The sequence below is a fragment of the Sciurus vulgaris genome (genome assembly GCF_902686455.1).
Source record: "Sciurus vulgaris genome assembly, chromosome: 2".
Classification (NCBI taxonomy): domain Eukaryota; kingdom Metazoa; phylum Chordata; class Mammalia; order Rodentia; family Sciuridae; genus Sciurus; species Sciurus vulgaris.
In genome coordinates, this window is record NC_136462.1 from 14,770,841 (window position 1) to 14,792,503 (window position 21,663).

Below are 21,663 nucleotides of genomic sequence, written 5' to 3' on the forward strand. Positions count from 1 at the left end.
TTGATTCCTTGTTTTTCTTATGTTTTTCTTTTAATAAGCCCTTCTGGTAATCAGATCTGTGAATAATTATCTCCTAAGTTTAGACCTCACAGTAAGACATGGTTTCTTTGCAACTTTTCTTCTTCTTAGCTGAACCATAACTTTGGTTTTCAAGTCACTTGGGACCAGGAGTGAGAAACAACCTATGAATCTTACAGGTCCTCCATGTGGAAGCAATCAGGAGTTGGCTACAGCAACACAGATACACATAACTGCAAGCTGGTTAATGTGTGTAGTCTCAGCTTTCTCTGAAACTTGAAAAATACTAGAAGAAAGAGCATTGTGAAATTTGTCTTTAATTATTCTAGCTAATGCAGTATGTATAAATGGGATTGATGGGTAGTTAGTTCCTTAATTGTTTTTGTTTTCAACCTTCTTACAGGTTAAGTCTTATCGGAAGCCGTCACCATCCATGAGCAAATGTACTCATTTGTGTTCCTGATTTGCTATGTAATTGTCTTTGACCATTAAAATGGTTAAGCAAGTGAGTCAGATGGTCCTGGTTAATTTAAAAAACCAAAATTGAATTAAATCTAGAATAATGGCATTTTTATTATGATCTCTTATCTGAAGAGGATATGAGTGTTTATGCCTAAAACAAATGGACTCCCTCAGCCTCTTTCAGAAAAATTATTGCCTGTAATTTCCTGTGTTTTTATTGTGTCTATACTTTTGGCATCAGTTTATTTATCCAAACATGTTGTGGGTTCATAGTTTTTTCTTAATGTTAGAAGAAGAATATATGTTTAATCATTCTTTTTACTTATTTATATTGTTACATATTTATATATTTATCAATATACAGTTGTTTATACTTGTGTGTATGCATTTACATAAACAGTGTATTTGTGTTCTTATTTCCACATGATGTGACGAATCACTCCAGACTCTTAGTGTATATATACATACTATATGTATATGTGTATGTGTGTGTGTGTTTGAATAAATTACTACATATATGTATACACACTTTTATATTATATATTCTGTAAATAGGTATGTTTGTATTTTGTGTACCTATATAAATATTTATGAAACAAGTTTCTTTCTTCTTAAGAGGCTAGAAAGGCCTCTGTCTACCAGTGATAACCAAAAAGACATCTCCAAAGCTTGGAGGGATAAATAAATGTGACTTCTTTTTTTAAATTTAGAAATTTTGTTTTTATGATTTTACAAATCCAAACAATAACTATTTTGAAAGTTATATTAAATGGTATAAATTCTTCATTTTTATTTTATTGAAATATTGTTGAAATATGAAAATACTTTTCATAATACAGACTTTTTAATCTTTGAAATTTAGAGTACAATTAAAGGACTTTTTACTTTTTGGTGGTGGTACTAGGGATCAATCCAATGATGTAGGTTAGGCAAATGCTCTACCTATCACTGAGTTACATACATCCCCAGCCCTAGGGTGCAATTGAGATATCTGTTTTATAAGGTAATTTAAGAATCACTGCCTCTGTTTGATAAATATGTAAAACCAAGTGCATTTTATTTTTAATGTATTTTGAAGTTGACATATTTCAAAAAGAGATTAAGGGAGTTTTCAAAGATAAAAAAAAGAATCGGAAGTCAGGGAGGGAGGGAAAGGAAAGAGAAAGAGAGAGGGAAAGAAGGAAAGAAGGAGGAAATCCAGATTAAAGGGGGTGAAATAGGTCTTAGAGACATCTGGGATGAGGCAGACATTGTTATGGAGTCTTAAATTTAACTCCAGGTTACTAAGAGTTTAGGCAAGAGAGAAAATTCTTTAGCCTGTGTAATTTGTTTATGAGGGCTGTGTAAATTCCTCTGAACAGTGGCTTTCAAGCACTTTTGACTATTACCCATAGCAAGAATCAGATTTTTTTATTGCAACTCAGTTGGGTATATTCATGTATTTATAAATATAAATGCACATTTTTTTTCACTAATACTTAATTAGTGTTTGTTATTGGCCAGGCCTTATTCTAGATGCTTATGTTAACTTATTTGATTCCCAAACCACATCATGCAGAAACTATTACTATTCCTAATGAGAAAGTTTAGATGTAGACATGTTAATATTTTGCCCAAGGTCACAGAGTTAGTAAATAACATATCTAGGGTTTAAACCCATGCAATCTGACACTAGAGTTTGTTTGTTTTGCAGTGCTGGGTGTTGGACCCAGGGCCTTGTGTGTGCTCGGCAAAACCTCTACCACTGAGCAACTACCCCAGCCCTCTGTTTTTCATCATTGTTCTGTATCTCTACTTCTTCCCTCCCATGTGCTTAATTTGTTCATGTTCACATATACTTGTGTATGAATATGTGTGTAGAAAGAGGAAACAAGTTTCGTGAAAACTTGTAGTATATTCAATTCTATTTAAGTTTTTGAAAATGCTTGTTGGACCTACTGAATTGATACCATCATTCACCAATGGATCTCAGCCCATAGTTTGAAAAATAAGAATAGGTTGTATAGACTTTTAATAAGTTTGGAAGTTATCAAATAGCTGCTGTGTCATGGGCATTAAATAATATCATAAGGATAGGATCTTTGACCAAAAAACAAATACTCTTGAAAACTCATAATTTTCTTTTTTTATGTAGTTTCTTTAAAAAGTGACACACAAAAGATTAAACTCCAATTTCCTAAAGTCTTTCTGAGTAGAATCTTGCTACTGCATTTGTCCAGGTGAGGTGCTTTTTGTTGATCTGTCCTAACAGAGGGTACATTTTAGAGAATTCCCCAGGATCACAGTAAGTGTTCTTTTTGATTATAGGTGTAATAGATGTTTCACGAGTCTTCAGACGTATGTTGCTATGATCAGTTTCACGTGGAACTCCGTATGTTTGTTTTTTTGTACAGACCATGCTTCAGTAATGCTGAAATGAAGCTCCTTCTTAATAATCCTTTTCAGTGGTTTTCCTGGACATTGATATGTACTTCTCTAGTATCACTTCCCATGTAGGTGAGGCAGGCGTGAAGCTATCCAACAAAGATGCCAATTTCTAATGACATAGCCAGTGAAATTTAGAGTTCCCAGAGTATGTTTCTTGCTTGATTCCATTTCTGGCATTTCTTTTGTGGGGTTAATGAGGCTCAGGTGGAACAGGGCGGGCATGGGCAGGTGAGTCGATTGTCAGCTGCAAGCTAGGGCCCTTCACGTGTGGGGAAGTTGGAGTCTTTCCCCAAGTTAAATTCCATGTGATGAAGGGATGTGGCCAGGCATTATAAATAGTTCTTACCTAGTTATGGCAGATTACAAGGCAGTGGCTGTATATAGATGTCACTTCGTTAAGATATTTTCTTCTTCTAAAATGGTGGTAGCTAGGTTTCCTAAGTTCACTTTCGTCAGGGAATATAGCCAAGCAGATTAAATACCAAAATTAGAAGGAATTTCTTCATGCCAATTCATTGTTCCTTCCTGAAAGCGAAAGAGCCACCTGTGGCTCTGCCCTATGGATCAGAATTTCTGGATTCTTTTTACTAAAGACCCAACTTGGACCTTAGGTCAAAATAGTCAGCTGAGAGGAGGGGATTAGGTAGTACTCTGTGCAGCTCTTTCTCTAATCCTTGCTTGTTTGTTTGCCTGCTTATTTTTTTTTTATGCCTTCAACATTGAGTTTTACTAGGCTCCAGTTCCAAAGTTACTTGCTAATGATACAAAGTGAGCAAGATCAGAAACAATGATTTTGTGAAATTCATAGCCTAGTGTAAGTTAGATGATAAAGCAATCACACAAATAAATATAAAATTACATTCCTGATTATTTCTATGATAGAGGAGTGCACAGGGGTATGAGAGCCTAACAGGGAAAGAATTATTCTAGTTGGGAAGTCGGGAAAGGATGGTGGAACAGAGGTCTGAAGGAGTTAACTGAGTGATACCGCGGGGACATGTAGAGGGAAGAAGCCAGATAATTGAGAAACTTAGGTTAAGAATGCTCTTTATCATGAGAACAATAGGAACCAGGTTTTTTGAATCAGAAAGGGTGTAATTTTTTTTTTATCAAGCTAGATGTCAGCATAAAAGACATGCTTATCAGACTGAAGATGAAAGCAGGCTGGGAGACATGGCTAGAAAGGTTGATGAGCCTGGCGCTGTTTACCAAGATTCGAATCATCTGGAAGGCAAGAGGACCAATTCAGCTGTGGTTAGTAGGAATTCTCTCAAGGGACACAATGGGTACTTGGAGTTAATCAAAGAAAGCAGGTTCAAGTGAGAATAATTTCAGGAAGGATAGATACATATTTTGAGAATGCTATTTTTTCCTTGATTTACAAATGCACATTCCATGCCGATCTTGGCATATAGGCTTAAGACTTTGAGAATAGATTCATTAACAATGGTTTATTTTACACAAACCACACCTGTAGGGCACTCTCTAAAATGAACAGTTTCAGATTCTTTTGAGTGAGAACTGGACACATTTGAAGTAATCTGAGTAGAAAATCCTTTTAGATTTCCACAATTTTCCCCTTGGCCTTTTTTAGTTGTTTCACCCACACCTCATTTTTCAACAGTTCCTTTCTTTTAAGTGCCTTGCTTTTATCTAATCCTTTCAAAGCATTCAACCTCATTATTCTCTTTTCTTTCACATTCACATTTTATTGGCTTATGTAATATCTAATTACATTATGTAATAGAATAACTCGTACGAGAAGTATAAGCCTGTAGGACAATAAGTATCAGTGACTGGTACAGAGCATGAGGGCAGAAGCACATGAGTGGACCAGCTCACTGTGAGCCTTCCTGTGCAGCCAGGAAGGGAAAGGAGAGCACTCCTTAGTCTTGGGAGAACATCTCTGTGCTTTTTGCCTTTAAAGCAGTAATTCAAGTGCAGTAGTTTATATCATAAATTCGGTATGAATCCAAAGTATGATGTGATTAGTAAGCAGTACACACACACACACACACAGTGTATACATTTTAAAACAGCATTTACAAAATTTTGACAGAAAGCAGTGGTCTCAGGGTGGTTGTATCATTTGGATCCTAGTGAGAGCACCATATCCCAGTTGAGCACTCTAAAAACATAAACCAGGGCCTTCTGAACAATGTTTCTTCACCTTTTTGGTCCATGACTGCTTCCTCCAGAATAATGAAGGCAAACATGCTGTGTAATTACAAAGTTTTACATGCATTTAATTATCTTACATTGTAAATTGATTACTTTCATTAGGCAGATTGTAAAAATAGGTTTTAACAAATTGACCTCATTATAATTTTAATGCAAAAATTAAAGACTATTTCTTGAACATTTTTAATTTAAATTTTCCAGATAAAATGGAAGACATTAGCTTAGTTGTGCTCAAAGTAAATTTCAACAAAAGACTACTTTTGCTTGGCTTAAAGTTGAAATCGGTAGTGTTTTTTGACATGGCAGCATGAGTTTCTTGCTTTTTTTTAATGTTTTTGTTGCTATAATGGCAAAAACTGCTAAAACTTAATTCATAATGGTAATTGTGACAAATGGAATAATAGTCCCAAATTTGCAAAAGCAACCAAGAAGAGTACTACTCCAAGGAACCAGAATTTTCTCCATGTCACGCTAAGCCACTAAGATCATCAGCAAAGCTTGTCAATATTTCCTTTTTCTACCAAGCAGAATAGAAGTACAAAGCCACACTCCAACTTGAACAGAAGTTACTTGCATATCTACAATGTTTTGAGAAATTTATATAGTTTTTTTGATCTAATTATATCTTATGAAATGGCTACTTGGCTAAAGGTTTTTTACAGCATTCAAAATGATGTCTGAACGGCCTTGAATTGAAAGATTTACCTTATTCATTTGGTTACAGATGTCTGCTAAGACAGGAAGTGATTCTTCCTGTTATTTTTTTTCTTAGAATGTACTTTCCCTCCATCTCAAAATAAGTAGAACTTCTACTTCAAGTTCAGTCAAGAGCCGCAAGATTAGTAAATTCCACATCTTCTTTTGCTCTGGACCAAGTATCATGAAAAGGCCCTAGTTCTAATGGAGTTGGTAAGATTCACAGCAATGGACAAGACTTCTGTAAAGATTTCTAGTGCAGCATTTGCTATCATTGCATGTTAATGCAGAAATTAGAAAGTCACGCTAAGGCATGAAGCCAGTCTCTTCACCCCCAGTAGCAAATCCAGATGTGCTGCCAAACATCCTTCTAGGGGCTCCATCCAAGCAGGAAATGCTGTTGTTTATCTTTTCTTGGCCAGCAGAGTTTTTGCCATCAGTAGCCTTTGCAGTTTCCAAAAGATGTTTTCAAAATTGGATTATGTAATAACATCAGCTCACATAGAATGAATAAAAACCAGCAGTTGGCTGCATTTAAAGCAGACAGTAATCTAGGTGCAAATTAAAAAGAAATAAAGGAAATAATATTGCCACTAATTCCAGGTTTGGTGGTCTTTTTTACAGTATTAAAAACATGTAGGCAGTTCTGGAAGGGAGGATGGCTGTTAACAGGACTATTTCACTTTCTCCCTCTACTCCAAGCTGCAAATGAGCTTAAACACATGAGGTGTGTGCTTCAAGGTCTCTCCAACGATGGATGTATTTTCTTCCCCCTTGGCAATATGATAAGCAGCCTGTGGGTGCCTCAGAAACAAGTCCCTTTGGGGGCCACTGTGTGTTAGTTGTGCGGCCTACTCCCAAATCAGTTCCTTGTTTGAAATATTGGTTGTTGGGAATGTTTTAAGACACCCTGAATTTCATTTCAGCAGTACTGAAGCTTCAGTGTTAATTATGGCAACTCTTAAAAGTAAAAGCTGAGGATCTGGGAGCTTCACAGTCCCCCCGCCCCCTGAAATTTTCTGGTAGATGAATATAATTGTGTTGGCTGAGATGTGGTCTTTAATTTAAATTATTGGGAAACTTCTGGGCATCATCAGCTGGCAAGGAGGATAACTATGCTGTTAGATTTTGTAGAGTATAACTTGGTGTTATAGTATGGATAAAAAGTGTCCCCCAAAAGCTCATGTATGAGACATTGTAAGGAAGTTTACAGGTAAAATGCTGGAGTTGGGAGAACCTTAACCTAATCAGGGCATTGATTCACTTGAATGGATTAACTGGGTGGTCACTGTAGGCAGGTGGGGTATGGTTAGAGGAGGAACGTTACTATGGACATACCTTTGGGATATATATTTTGACCCTGATGAACAGAGCTCTCTCTGCTTCTTGGAGGCCAAGTCCTGAGCTACTTTCCTCTACCCCACCTGTCTGCCATGATGTTCTGCCTCACCTCCGGCCCAGAGCAATGAAGTTGGCCATCTGCGGACTAAGACCCTGAGCCCCCAAATAAACTTTTCCTCTTCTACATTGTTCTTGTCAGATCCTTTGGTCAAAGTGAAGGAAAAGCTGACTAAAACACATGGTAATAAGGATGATTTTGTATTGTTTGACTAATTGTCATTAACACCCTGTACTACCTCATGCTTATGTGGAATAAAATATAATTTTCAAAGAAGTAGAGAAGAATTCAAGGAAAAAAAAATTACACTACCCACAGAACACATCAATGAACCTCCTAATAATGGCAAGAAGTTTCAAAGTCTTATTGCTTTGAGATTGGCATAAGGCGTAAGGAGATGACATGATAGTTTTTAAAAACATTTTTAAATGATCTTATGGAAGAAGGGTTAACATTGTATTTTGTAAGTCCAGAGGGTAGGGAAGGACCAACAGATGAAGATTAAAGAACATTTTGTAACATTTAAAGCCCCCATCAATAAAATGAGACTGCTTTGCAAAACTTTCTTGTCTTAAAAGTAGTCACTCGTGCATCCATCCTTCTAGAATACTTCAGCTGGGCTGGACCTCTCTTCAATGTCTGGCTCCTTTTGCTGATGAAGTCATTCACTTAAGGGAGGTAGTTGGAGCTCAGCCAAGAGAGGCACTCAGGAGACGGGCTCAGTGGCAGGTGTGATCCTGGGCATGTGGGCCAACTCTCCTCACTTCAGTTTCTTCATCTGTGAAATGGATGTCATTGTCCCACCACCTGTAGGGATACTCTAAGACTGGAACAAGTTATATATCTCAAGTGGCTGCTGAGTACTCTGTTGTTAGGTGCCAACACCCAGCCATCTGCCACATGGTCGACATCTGGGCTGAAGGACAAATGTGAAGTGCTAGGAAGAAGCAGAACAGCCATATTTGAGAGGGTAGATGGCCTCCACAAGTTCTAGGGACTTTAGCACTCTGGAGACTGCAATCTGGGAGGACAGGAGATCCGGTGGTACCCTGCGTATGCGAGGAGCACAGAAGCTTGGCGGCTGCTTGGAGGACTTGGCTTTCTCCCTAGATAATGTAGTGGCTTCCTTTGTTGGGAAGTATAGTACCAAAAGAGCATTTTCCAGCTTTCTTTCTTTGCTTCTGGACAGATGTACTTTTTTCACTTTTATACTTAAGTTGATTTGTTGGGTTCTAAAAGTCGTCATTTCTTATTTTGTTTACTTCTGCCTTTCTGAAGTCTCAGCGTACAGTTATCATATATATTTACAATGAGAAAAGGCACAAACCGTTGTCAGCTTTCTCTATGTTCCAAAATGTTCAGTATGCTTATGATACTGGTTTTATTAAAATCCAGGTTCCTGGCATGCAAGAGGAATTATTCTTTTATTCAGTACAGTTGGGAGGGTAGTCCCAGGAATCACACTGCTTGCTCTCAGTCAGCTCTACCCCTTCTTACCCAAATCTTGGCCAGTTCTTGGCTATCTGAACCCACTTCCTCCTCTGTGAAGCAGGATTGCTGACTGTGGTGAGGATTAAGCCATTCAGTATGTGGAAAGGGTTTAGCACAGAGCTTGGCTCAGTCACGTCCATAACAAGTACTGGCTCTGCTTCTCCTTGGGATTAACATGTCTAGCACTGATGCAGGGTGTATCATGTGTCAGCGCGAATCCAGTTCCCAAAGCTGAACTACATGGCATACAGAGGACAAGAGCACTTCTTATAAAGTTCTCTTATTCCAGCGGGTGGACTGTGATAGAATTTTGGAGTTTTGAACACAGGATATGGAAGCAGTGGTCTGTGTCAAAACTGGGCTTACCCATTCCAAGAGGCATTTGCATTTTTCACAGGATTAACTAGAGAGGGGACGAATTGGGGACATCCCACTCTCCTCTCTTGGGTTTGCTGTTGTTTACTTGCCCTTTCTCCTCCCTCTTCCTTCCATGGCTTCCTACCCTCTGCCATTCTCTAGTGAGATAAAAACAGAAACCTGCTCTGCCTGTGAGCCCCAGTGCCCCCAGGGCCCCAGGCCCTGCACCTGGAAGAGTGGCATCACATATTGACTGTGCCCAGGAGAGCCCTTACTTATGAAAAGTGGCCTGGTTGACCCAGTAAGACGTGAATTTCCGCCCAGAGATATGAAGGAGCTTCTCTCTTTATTGCTTATAATTTAGGATTTTTGTATGTTTATTAACTCTAGAGGTCTTCTTTGTTTATAATGTCAGATTATGTTTCTTTAGGATGTTTTTTTTTGTGGGGTTTTTTTTTGGTAAGTATTTAGGAATATTTGGGGTTCTTTGATTTGTGTGTTTGCATATAAGATTTCTCTTAAGAGCTACCATCCTTTCTCTATATCAGTAACACACACACACACATATATATATTTAGAGATTTTATCTGATGTCTAAAGTGCCCTAGTTGTTCCAGAATTGGATTGTGGTTAACTGACCATAATAACAGTTTCCTACAGCTAAAAATATTGAGGAGAGAATAACATTTAAAGAGTAAAAGCATAACTTTGTCAGCTTTGACCAGATATATAATACTGAGTGCTAGACCTAGAAGTTTATTAGGTATGAAATTGAAGAATTCTATCAAAGAACTGTTTGAAAGAGTACCAAGGATACTTTTCCTTTAAAGAGTATTGTGTGTGCATTAAATAAAATTTTCCATAAATTACCATTCTGCCTATATAGCATTTTAATTTTTTTCTTTTCATTTTCAGCTTATGGAAAAGTATTTCTAGTGCGTAAAATAAGCGGTCATGATACTGGAAAGCTGTATGCCATGAAAGTTTTGAAAAAGGCAACCATCGTTCAGAAGGCCAAAACCACAGAGCACACGAGGACAGAACGGCAAGTCCTGGAGCACATCCGACAGTCGCCGTTCTTGGTGACGCTGCACTATGCCTTCCAGACAGAGACCAAGCTTCATCTCATTTTAGGTAAGTGTCAGGTGTCATACTTTTTATGAGAACATTTTCCTCAGGCCTTGAGTTGTAACTTGCTCAAAGGGCCGCATACTTCAGACTTAGAAGCAAGGATGTGTTTTTACTGTCATTCTTCTCCTTGTGGTGCATTTCTTGAACATCACAGATTCCTCTGGATTTGAGACTTCCCAGCGGGAAGAAGTTTAGACACTTCAATCTCGCACTGCATTGTAATCTTACGAAACAGTGGTGTCATTAGGAGGACCCCCTTCTGGCCAGTGTGCTTCCGTTCCATTTGGAGAGCTGAGTCGCAAAGTGGGCCTTGATTTCTGCTTTCAGAGTTCTTAGAAGTGTGTAGATTTGGGCTGTCAGGGAGACAATTATGGAAACCAATAATAGGAAGGAAATTTTAAAAAGAAAGGGAAAACGTCCTAGTGATGCTTTGCATTTCCTAATGGAAAGCCTGCAGATAAAGGAGCAGCCCCTCACCTGCAACTCCCGTTTACCACAGGCACAGGAAACTTCTGAGTATTCCTTCCGAGTTGGACCGTTGTTTCTGACTTTTGGAAAAGTCCTCACTTAGCACACGTTGCCAGTGTGCTTTTCAGAAAAGTCGCACTATTTTCTCTTCCTACTAACAGCAAAAAGTACATGGCAGTGCTTCTGGCTTTATGCTTGTCCATCATTGACTGTTTCAGCGAGGTCTCCTGGTGTGCTGATTTCATGTAAGCGTCACATGTCCCTCCTGGAACTGTAGTGAGGTCTGGGTGAGCCAGAATTTCCCATCGTCTCTTTGTCTAGAAGTGTGAGCTGTTTCTGGAGTGCCTCTTGGACGTCCACCGTACAGCCATTCTCCATAGTGCCAGTGGCCCTCACAGCACCTCCAGATCCCCTCACTGTCCACATCAGAGTTCTGGAAGATGCATGTCCTGAAGTTACACATCTTGTGTAAGCTTGAAAATTAAGATTAGGATTCAGCCCTGACTCCTTCCAAAGTCTCTCTTCTCTTGGCCAAATAGTACGGTCTCTGTTCTTTTGTTGTTAGTTGTACAAACAGGTTTTGTATTAAATGTTCTCATTTTGGAAAGTATACTTTTATTGATGATACCTAAATTTGCATTCACTTTTTCAACCATGAAGTTAGACTTCAGGCTCCCTGTGGAATGAGTACCATCAACTAACAACCTTAAGTCTTCTCTCTGTATGGCGCAGTTTCTCCTGTCCTGTCAGAGTCCCCATTAATGTGATACCTGCTGATTGTTCCAGTGAGTCAACACATGTGGCCCTTGGCCCTGCCTCATGTGCGTATTAACTGATTCTTTTTGTTATGTATTTTTCAGTATCTTTACCCACATGATTAGTAACAGTGTTATTAAGGGACAGAACATTTTAATACAGTAGCTTCAAACATTTTTTGCATGGAAAACAGAATGAAAACAGAAATTCAAATGGAAAATAAGTAGAAATAAATAGCTGTGCTTGAACGTGGGCTTGAGGGCTTCGAGCCCTACCAGTTTATTTCTGTTCCTCACCCACGAGAGTTTCCAAGGAAGGCTGAGGGGTCATCGGGGGCTGTTTAAGAAATGACTCTCTTGTTCCAGCTTTTCCCTTTACAATATTCTTAAAAGTTAAGTCATGTTAAGGTCTCATGAGTCAGGAGCTAGGAAGCCCAGGAACTGTAAGCCCAGGTACCACGACCCTGCGGCTGCACCCCAGCCTGCCTGTCGCCCTCCTCCTCCTTCTCTCTTCTCTCTTCTCCCTCTCCCGTCTGTTTTTGTTCTCATATCATAACTGGACTCAGCATGTTTTTCATTATGTATTGTGAGTAGTGTCATTTTTGTAAATCATGTTTTTAATTTAAAAGGAGATGAAATATTTTGTATCTGATTAAAAAGCAATAGTCCTTGATCATTTTGCTTTTTAGCTGTTAGCTTTTCATTATTTTTGCTCTTTGTCAGTGACCCATAAAGAAACAAATACAACAAAACAAGGAGACCCATTTCTGTGCCATTTCAAGAGTGGAATATGGACTAGACGATGTGCTTGTTCCCTAAGTGGCAGTACATTAGAAAGCACACCCTGTCCTCACAGATTTACTTACACAGTTTCTTTTTGTACATGTTTAGTTGTTCAACTTTAAAGATGAAAATCTTTCAGAAATTTAGAACAGAACTTTCAGAAATTTAGAACTTTTAAGTTTAGAACTTTTAAAGGTTATTTTTATGGTTTAGTTATTATTTGCAGTGCTCTGATGCACATTAGGTCAATTTTCCAAATATTCAGCTACAACACTTAGTTTCTGCCATAACAAAATCTCACAGACTGGGTGGCTTAGACAGCAGAGATTATCTTCTCACAGTTCTGGAGGCTAAAGTTCCGGAACTTAAGGTGTCAGCAGGGTTGGTGCCTCTGAGGCCTAGTCCTTGGCTTGCAGAGGGCTGCTCTCTGCTGTCTCCTCACAGGGCCATCTCTCTTGGCACAGGTGCCCTTGGAGTCTCATTGCATGCCCCAGTTTTCTCTTTCTGTGACAGCGCCTCCTTAGAGGCCTCATTTTAACTTCAAATCCAGTCACATCCTGGGGTATCAAGGATTGGCGTTTCGATAGAGGAGCTTTGGGGAGATATCATTCAGCCCATAACAGTCTGATATCTATTGATAACTGTTACAGTTGATAACTGACTTCATTTGGACTTTTTGTGAGGTTAGAGCAAGAAATTACATGTCTAGCTTCTTAGGAACCCAGCTGACCTTCATCTGACAGTCTGGTAAACATTATAGATCCTTTTAAAAGGATCAATTTTTAAAAAATTGATATTTGAAAAAATATTGTTACTGCAAAGATAATACATACACATACAGAAGCGATAGAAAAAGAAAAAATGGGAAAATAAACGTGTATCTCCATTACTGAGAGTTTACCTTATTACAGTCGTCCCTGGTTTAAGATGGTTTGACTTGTCACTTTTCAACTCTAGGATGGTGCAAAAGCAGTATTAATTTGGTTAAATCATACTTCAGATTTTTGACTTTTGATCTTTTCTTGGTCTAGTGATACATGGTCCAGTTCTCTCTCTCAATGCTGGGCAGTGGTAGTGAGCCCCTGTTTCTCGTTAACCTCGTGATCACAAGGGTCAACCAGCCAGACTCCATAGTACACTGTGTGCCAAGTCAGGTTGTTTAGAATGTTAGACATATTAACTGTGTTTTCCACATGATGATATTTTCAATTTACTGTGGGTTTATTGGCACAGAACCCTGTCATAACCCAAGCATCTGTGTATATACCTTTGTTACTATTTAGTGTAGATCCTAATAGATCTTTTTGTTTGTGAATCTTTATGCATGCATGATTTATCAAAAAGAGAATGTTGGACTGGGGCTGTAGCTCAGTGGTAGAGCACTTGCCTAGCATGCGTGAGGCACTGGGTTTGCTCCTCAGCACCACATAAATGTAAACAAATTAAAAAATAACACAAAAGTATAAAAATTACAAAAACATTATTAAAAAAAAGAATGTCCTATATGTATTATTTATGATTAGTTTTTTCAGTTAACGATGTCTACCTTTCCAACTAATAAATTTTCATCTCCTTCAATCCCCAATTACAAAAATTATTTATAGGTGTTTAACAAATCACCTAAAATTTAAATCATGATTTATTTCTCATGATTCTGTGGTTGGCTGGATAGGGCAGCCCTGGCTGGTTTGGTCTGGGCTCACTCAGGTCATGTTTAGAGTTCGCTGGACTGAAGGGCTACGATGGAGTCATGTTCATGCCTGGCAGTTGGTGGTGGCTGTTTGCTGAGCCACCTCACCTCTCCTCATGACCCCTCAGCCTCCAGGACAGTAGATCAGCTTCCTCATAGCTGGCAGTCTGAGGGCAGCAGTGAAGACTGCCAAGAGGGCAAGGTGGAGGCTGCAAGGTTTCCCAAGGCCAAGTCCTGGAGCTTACACAGCCTCCCTGCCAACACCACCAGCCTGGGTTCACGTCCTGATGAGGGGAACTGCAAAGATGTGGTCATCTGCCACCAAGTCTGCATTCCCACTTCACTAATGGTCATAGAATCGTCCTTACTGTTGTTTTTTTGGTGGTTTGTTTGTTTTGTTTTTCCAAGATGGGGTCTCACCGTGTTGCCCAGGCTGGTCTCAAACACCTGGGCTCTGGTGATCCTCCTGCCTCACTCTCTCAAGTGCTGAAACTGCAGGTACAGGTCACCAGGCCTGGGCAGCTGGTTTGTGTAATCCAGGGATATGCATTTGGCTGTGTCCTTGTGGTGTCTTTTACTTTATTCTTGCTTCTGCTGAATTCTAATAATTGGGAAGTTAAATCTAAAGTCTTGATAGATTGAAGTTAAACATTTCGGGCTGGAATATACCATAGATGAAATTGTATACTATGTGTAATATCAAATTAGAGGAAAACTATTATCTAGTTATTCACAGTTCTTGATGTAAGAATTACATTACATAAATGATAGCCTGATTTTGTCATTATAATGTTTTATTTTTGCCCTTAGAAAATATTCTGTGTGATGTTTTGATACTTTATAATTTTAAAATACAACATGTTTATAATATAACAGAAAATAACATGAACTCCATATCAATTCATAAAGTTCTTGGGTCCTGTTCATTTTTTTTTTTTGCAAAACTAGGGATTGAACCCAGGGCCTCACACATGCTAGGCAAGTGCTCTATCTCTGAGCTACATCCCCAGCCCTCATTTTTTATTTTGAGACAGGTTCTCACTGAGTTGCCCAGTCTGCCCTCAGCTTCCTGAGGAGCTGGGATTACGGGTGTGCATTCACGCACCTGCAAAGTTGTGCCGTTTCACAGCCCCACAAGCACTGTCTGAGAGTGCCTCCTCAGAGTGTGTTATCAAACATCTAATGTGCCTGTCTCTTAGGTGAGGAGTATTGTCTCACTGTAGAGTTCATTTGCTTTGTCCATCTCCCCCATCCCTCTCCCAGGCTGAGCCTCTTTTCATATGACCCGTTGGCTTATTTCTGACAATTGCCTATTTGTACCCTTTGCCCATTTTTTTCATTAATTTCTAAGAGCCCCTAGCAAGAGTAACCATTTTTTGATGTGCATTGTAAATATTTCCTCCTTTTCCATTAGTTTTTTGGCTTATTTATTATGTTGTTATCCATGCAAAAATTTAAATGTATGTATAGCAGAATTCTTTTAAAAAATTGTTTGTTGTAGATGAATACAATATTTTTATTTATTTGCTTTTATTTATGTGGAGCTGAGAATTGAACCCAGTGTGTCACACATACTAGGTGAGCGCTTTATCACTGAACCGCAACCCCAGCCCCAGAATTTACTTTTTATATTTATGGCTTATGGATTTTGATTCATAGTTAAAAGACCTCCTCTAAGTTTATGAAGGAACTCACTGATTTTTTTTTCTGTTAATACTTCAATGGTTTTATATTTTGCATGGAGGACTTTAATTCAAATGGATTTTTTTCTTTGATACTGACATGAATTAAGGATCTAGTTTAGTCTTTTTCAAATAGCTGCTTAGTTTCTCCAACACTGTTGGGTAAAAAGTCCATGTTGACCCTGGCTTGAGGTGCTGCTGTTTGGGTCTGTTTCTTGACTTTGTGTGCTGTTTGGGTTGTTGACTCAGGTGTGGTACCATATTGCTTTGATTTACCAAGGCTTTACAGTGTATTTTAGTCTGTGGGAAGGCTTGGCCTGTTCCTCGTGTTGTCTTTCATTATTATTTTTCAGAGCATGATGGAGGGCTCTTCCTGTTGGTTGGATTATTTATTTATTTATTTTGGTACTGAGGATTGAACTCAGGGGCAGTTTACCACTGAGCTACATCTCCCCTCAGTGAGGTGCTCTGAGACAGCACCTCACTAAGTTGCTTAGGGCCTTGCCAAGTTGCTGAGGCTGGCCTTGAACTTGGAATCCTCCTGCCTCAGCCTCCAGAGTTGATGGGATTATAGGTGTGTGCCCCCTACTCCCAGCCTGTTGGTTTTTATTTTTCAATGTGAACTTTAGAATCTAATTTTCTGGTAGAAAAAATAAATAAAAAAAACTTGGTTGGGTGTTTTTTATTTTGATTGCTTTGAATTAAAAAAATTAATTTAGACAGAATCAACATTTTTATGATGTTACTCATTCTACCTCAAGAACATAGTGTGTCTTCTCTTATTGACGTTCTACTTCTGAGACCTTGAGGAGTGTGTTTTTTTTTTTTTTTTTTTTGCTATCTTGTTAAGTTAATCTCAGATGTTCTCTCTTCTGTTGCTTTTCTAAATGGGGTCTTCCACCATATCTTCCAGCTGACTTACCAAGTTTGTACATTAATTTTATATACTGCTGCCTTCTCGAATTTTCTCACCTTCCCACAGTGCTCATATCCTGCCCTGTTCCCTCTGCAAAAGACTAGCATTTCTATCAGAAGTGGGCATGGATGACTGTTTCCCAAGATAGGCTTTGCTTCCTCTTCTTGCCTTCCATCTCTTACATTCTACGTTCGGTCCTCTAACTTAGTGGATAGGACTTTTCTGACCAGTAGAGGGCCAGATGGTAAATATTTTAGGCTTCTTAGGCCTCAAGGTCTTTTTACCATAGATAACAGTTCAAATAAGGGTAACGGTTTCCAGTATAATGTTATTTACCAAAAGGCAGTGGGCTCGATATGACCCCTGACCTAAAGCCATCTGTTGTAAGTCAGATTCATATTTTTTTAGTTCTACATCATCTATGTTTTTAGGCTCTGTCTTAATTTGTATCTGATGGCATCATATGAATGTGATGGAGCTTTCCTTTACGTTTCTTTCTGTCTTTCCAAATCTTAAAACATGAAGACCACATCTCCTTTACAATTTTTTGGTACCTGTGCATGGTCACAACAAGTGAGGTAAAAGTATTTTCATCTTTTCTCTCTCATGTAAGACTCATATTTATTTCAACAACAGTAGGAGGGAATTCTATGTGGAAAATAATCTGTGAAAAAAACTTCTCTTTTGGTGTTCTCTAGTCTGTTGATTTTGTCAAAACACTAGCTGATCTATGACTGTATTAAACTGTCAGATTGATCAGGAGAATTCATAAGGCATTAAAGAAGCAAGCCACGAAGTTATTTATAAAGGTGATGCCAGGGATCATTCTCCATACTGAATGCCACCCAGTCTTGCAGACAGTTCTATTATCATGAGTCATTCTTTCAGTAGGAATTAAAGAGGTATGTAAAACATTGAAGTTTCACTTTTGAGTATTCGTTTCATCTCAGAAACTGCAGGGGTGACAGGACTCGCTGCGATGGTAACGGAATGTTCATGATCCACTGCAGTTGCTCGTGTGACAGAACAGACAGTAACTGAAGGAACTTCCTGGCTTCTAAGTAAATGTGAAAAATCCACAAGCTGGTAGGTGGATATTCTCAAAGCTTTGCAGTGATTTCACTGAGCTGGGAGGTGTCGCCACCATTAGGAACCATGAGAGAAGTTCCAAGTGAGAGACCTTGAGATAGAGAGGTTGGAAGACCAGAGATCAGTGAAAGCTGGGCCCTAAGCAGGCGTTTGGAGAGTGAAAGCAGAATAGACACTTTCCTAGAAAGCCCTCTGTCAGTGCTGCCACATCCCCTCCCACCAGCAGGCTTGCAGGAGGAGACTGCATGGTGAGAGGCAGCCTGAGGAACGCTCACCAGCTCACTCCCTGGTTGTTCTTTTGCGTCCTTAGTGGCAAATAGTGCAGTGGAGGCCGTTTGTCCAGTTTCTGTGATATGTCAAGCCTTAGTGAATTCCCTGTCACTGGATTTCAATCTCTCCATCTGCTTGTAGAAGCAAGGGGACTGAAGCACAGCAGAGAAATTTCTGGGTTCGACATTGAGTCAAGACGTGCATGCAGAGGACTTGAACTGAAACTAATGAAGTCACAGTGCCTGTTCCTGTTCAGTAATACAGGGCTTCTCGCCAGTGATGCTAATAGTGCGGGTGCAAAGGTTGTACCTTCGAACACTTGGTCTTTTTGTTTTGAAATGTGCCAATCTAATAAATAGTCTCTGCTTAGAAAGTAGTAATTTTGAGAATGGGTATCCTTTTACCCATAAGTAAGATATTGTCAGAATTATATGAATAATTTTGTCTGAGGGAATCACTAGACTCTTCAGAAACTTTATGGAGACCTTCTATTTGAAATCTCAGCATTAGTTCATTTTCTAAAAAGCAAATGTACTGGTTTAAAGGCTGCTTCTTTCTCTTCCACTCTCTGCCATCAATACACACACACACACACACACACCATACTATTCTGAATCCAAGGAGGAGGTACCAGTGTAACAAAAAGTAAAATTTATTTGCTGTTGTTGAATTTCTGTATACAATTAGTTACCATTAAAATGAAATATAAATTGTGTCCCTCGTATGACAAGACTAGCCTGAATTAAAAGAACATCATTATGTTAACATAGAAAAAAATGCATATACATACGTACTTATGCACACTTTTTTTTTTAAAGGGTTGGGCATGGTGGCCCATACCTGTAATCCCAGTTACTCGGCAGGGAGGAATCCCAGTTCAAGGCCTTCCTGGGCAACTTTAAAAAAAAAGAAAAAAGGAAGGAAGAAAAGACTGGGAATGTAGCTCGGTGCTAGAGTACCTGGATTCAGTCCCCAGCCCCGGGGGGAAAAATCAGTCTGGCATTATGACATTACAATTTTGAATTACTTTCTGAAAGAACATATGAATGTGTCATAATACTAAAATTACTGCTTATTAGGAAGTCTTAAACATTCTCATTTGTGACATCTCTAGATATAAACTTCACTCTGACTTTTAGAAACCCTTTCTCACAGTCCATGGGCCTTGTACTCAGCCAGTTCAGAAACTCATTGTAACTCAACCATGGAAGAATAAATGTTGGATCCCTCTGTGAAACAATACATGGCTTCAGATACTTGTAGGTTTCCTTTTTGGGATATTGCCCCTTTTGATACAATATATATCAAGGTATTGACAGATTGAAACTCTTTATTCCTTCTACAAATATTTACCTGGTTACTCTGTGCCAGGTGTTCACATCTAGTAGCAAACTACCTACGCTACTAAATTCTTGTCCTTGGGGCCTCTGAGTTTAAAAGGGAGACAGACATTAACAAATTAATACACCATTAAGTGATCACCATTGAAATAAGGACTTGAAGGGAAACACAAAGGGACTAATGACAGTGTATAATGAAAGTCCTAAATATAATCTGGGTTATCAGAGAAGACCTTCTTGGGAAAAGTAACATTTCAACTGGGACTAAGAGCAAGAATAATCCATAACTGAGCAGAAGGAGGAGATAGGGAAGAACATTCCAGGCACAGGGATGCATCCAACATGAGTGAGGGCCCGAAGACAGGGAAGTGTGTGGAGCATTAGAAAACTGCCAGAAAGGCCAAGGTGAGTGCAGCAGAGTCCTGGGCAGCTGGTGGTGCGGTCAGAGCACGTGGGTCTTCAGATTCTTCAGTCAAATGGATTTGGATTTAAATTGTGGCAATTTCACTTCCTGTGTGATCTTGAACAGTCACTTAGTAATTCTAAGCATGATCTACAAGTTACTACGGTATTAGTTAGCCTTTTCTACATAACAGACTACCCCAAAATTCAGTGGCTAAATCCACTCAATGCTCATCTACCAGGTCGGTTCTTGTACCAGTCTCATTTTGCTCTTCTGGATCTATTCTTTCCGTGATTTGCAAAGTGCATCTGAAAAATTAAGTAATATGAGTACTGGAAAGTATTCATGGATTTTGGAAACATGAAGTTATTTTTAACCTTGGACTACAGCGGTGTTATGAAGGTGAAGTTGTACAGTAGTGTGTTAAGGAGTGAATAGAGGAATGGTAGGCAGAATAATGGTCTCCCAAAGGTGCCCACAACCTCATCCCCAGACCCTGCCACTGTGCTGGATTACTGGCAGAAGGTATACTTGGAAGAGAGATTCCGCGAGCTAGGAGGTTTACTCTGAATCGCCTGAGCAGGCCCGTTGTGACCATTCTCACAGTAGAAGAGGGAAGCAGGAGATGCGGTGTGAGGCGCCTTCGACTGCCTTTGCTGGCTTTGAAGGTGGAGAAAGGGGCCCAGAGCCAAGGAATGTGGGCAGCCTCTGTCTAGAACCTAGAAAAGCAAGGACACAGATGCCTCCAGAGAGCCTTTGGAAGAAATGTAGCCCACTCAGACATTGGCTTTAGCACAGTGATGTCTACCCTAGACTTCAAATGTCCAAAATGGTAAAATAATAAATTTACATTGTTTATACCACTAGGTCTGAGGTAATTTGTTACAGCAGCATTCTGAAGTGAATACTGGGTGAGAAAGGAGTGTCCACCACATAGACCACCCTTTATAGAAGTTTGGCCATAAAAGAAAGAAGAAAGGGAAGATGTGACATGCAGGATTTAGAGAGGGTGGAAGAGTTTTTGTGATTTTCACGGTTCGCTTTATTTGTTTGATTTCTGTGTTATTTTTATGCCGTTTAGAGAGACAGTATCAAAATTCTTCATCTGGCACCCCAAATACCACTATACAAAAGTCTTTAAAAACAAATTAATTGCACTAGAATAAAAATCAGATTTTTTCACAATTTTAAAATTTGAGGTTTGTACTAAAAAATCAATTACATAAGAAAATTTCCCTTTTAGCAATAACTAAAACTAATTAAACACTAGTAATTGATATATATATTAAGCATTTATAAGCCTTAAATTTCTGCTTATATTGGGTACCATAAATCTGATTTTTGTATTTAAGTCATAATAATTAAACTCGACAGTATTTTTCTATCCTATAAATTATAATTGATGTGTACAAAATAATAACAATAGCTATTAGTTGCCACGTAATAAGTGTCTACTGTATGTCTGGTCCAGCCTTTATCCTTGATAGCTCGTTTAGTCCTCATGACAGTATTACATGGGAATTAGAAGCATTTATATTAATAATTTGCAGCTATAGAATATGAGTCATTCTATTTGCAAAACACAATTTAACAAATATGAAAGAATTGAGATATAATCATTCATATAACAAAGAAATACCCTTTAGTTTAATCAAGGGACCAACCATCAATACAAGGATCACATGAGGTATTCCACTGTTAAGGACTACAAATAAATTTCAATGTAATTATAAATTGGTCACTGCTTTTTGGAAGAGTCACAATTGATGAAATTTGATATCTTCAGAGGATATATTCAGATTTATTCCCTATTTATTTCTAATTATTGTTTTTTGTTTTGGTGGTGCTGGGGATTGAACTCAGGGCCTTGTGCTTGCTAGGCAAGCACTCTGTCCCTGTCCATTTATTGTCTTGAAGATGGACTATTAATATTAATGCCCCTCTTTTGTTCTTCAGTTATAAACAGACTAAGTCTTAAGATTTATTCTGAACTTTCTTAGGAGAAGGGATCAGAATATAAGAACATGGCTGTTAGGAAATATTTTCTTACCGTGTCACTACAGGTTCCCTTTTCCTTCCCCCTTCCTTTCCGCTGCCCACTGGCC

General features: G+C 38.8%; 1 protein-coding gene across 7 annotated transcripts in view; it reads left to right on the plus strand.

The window, feature by feature from the left end:
* The window catches only part of RPS6KA5 (ribosomal protein S6 kinase A5), a 160,741-nt gene that overhangs the window by 63,291 nt on the left and 75,787 nt on the right, over positions 1 to 21,663 (plus strand). For 4 of the 7 annotated variants that reach the window (XM_079129551.1, XM_079129555.1, XM_079129552.1 and 1 more), the window contains exon 3: positions 9,947 to 10,165. In XM_079129551.1, the coding sequence (XP_078985677.1) occupies positions 9,947 to 10,165 (219 nt within the window). Of the gene's footprint in view, positions 1 to 3,220; positions 4,162 to 9,946; positions 10,166 to 21,663 lie in introns of those variants that run through there. The other 3 variants (XM_079129554.1, XM_079129557.1, XM_079129558.1) reach the window with 3 other exon arrangements.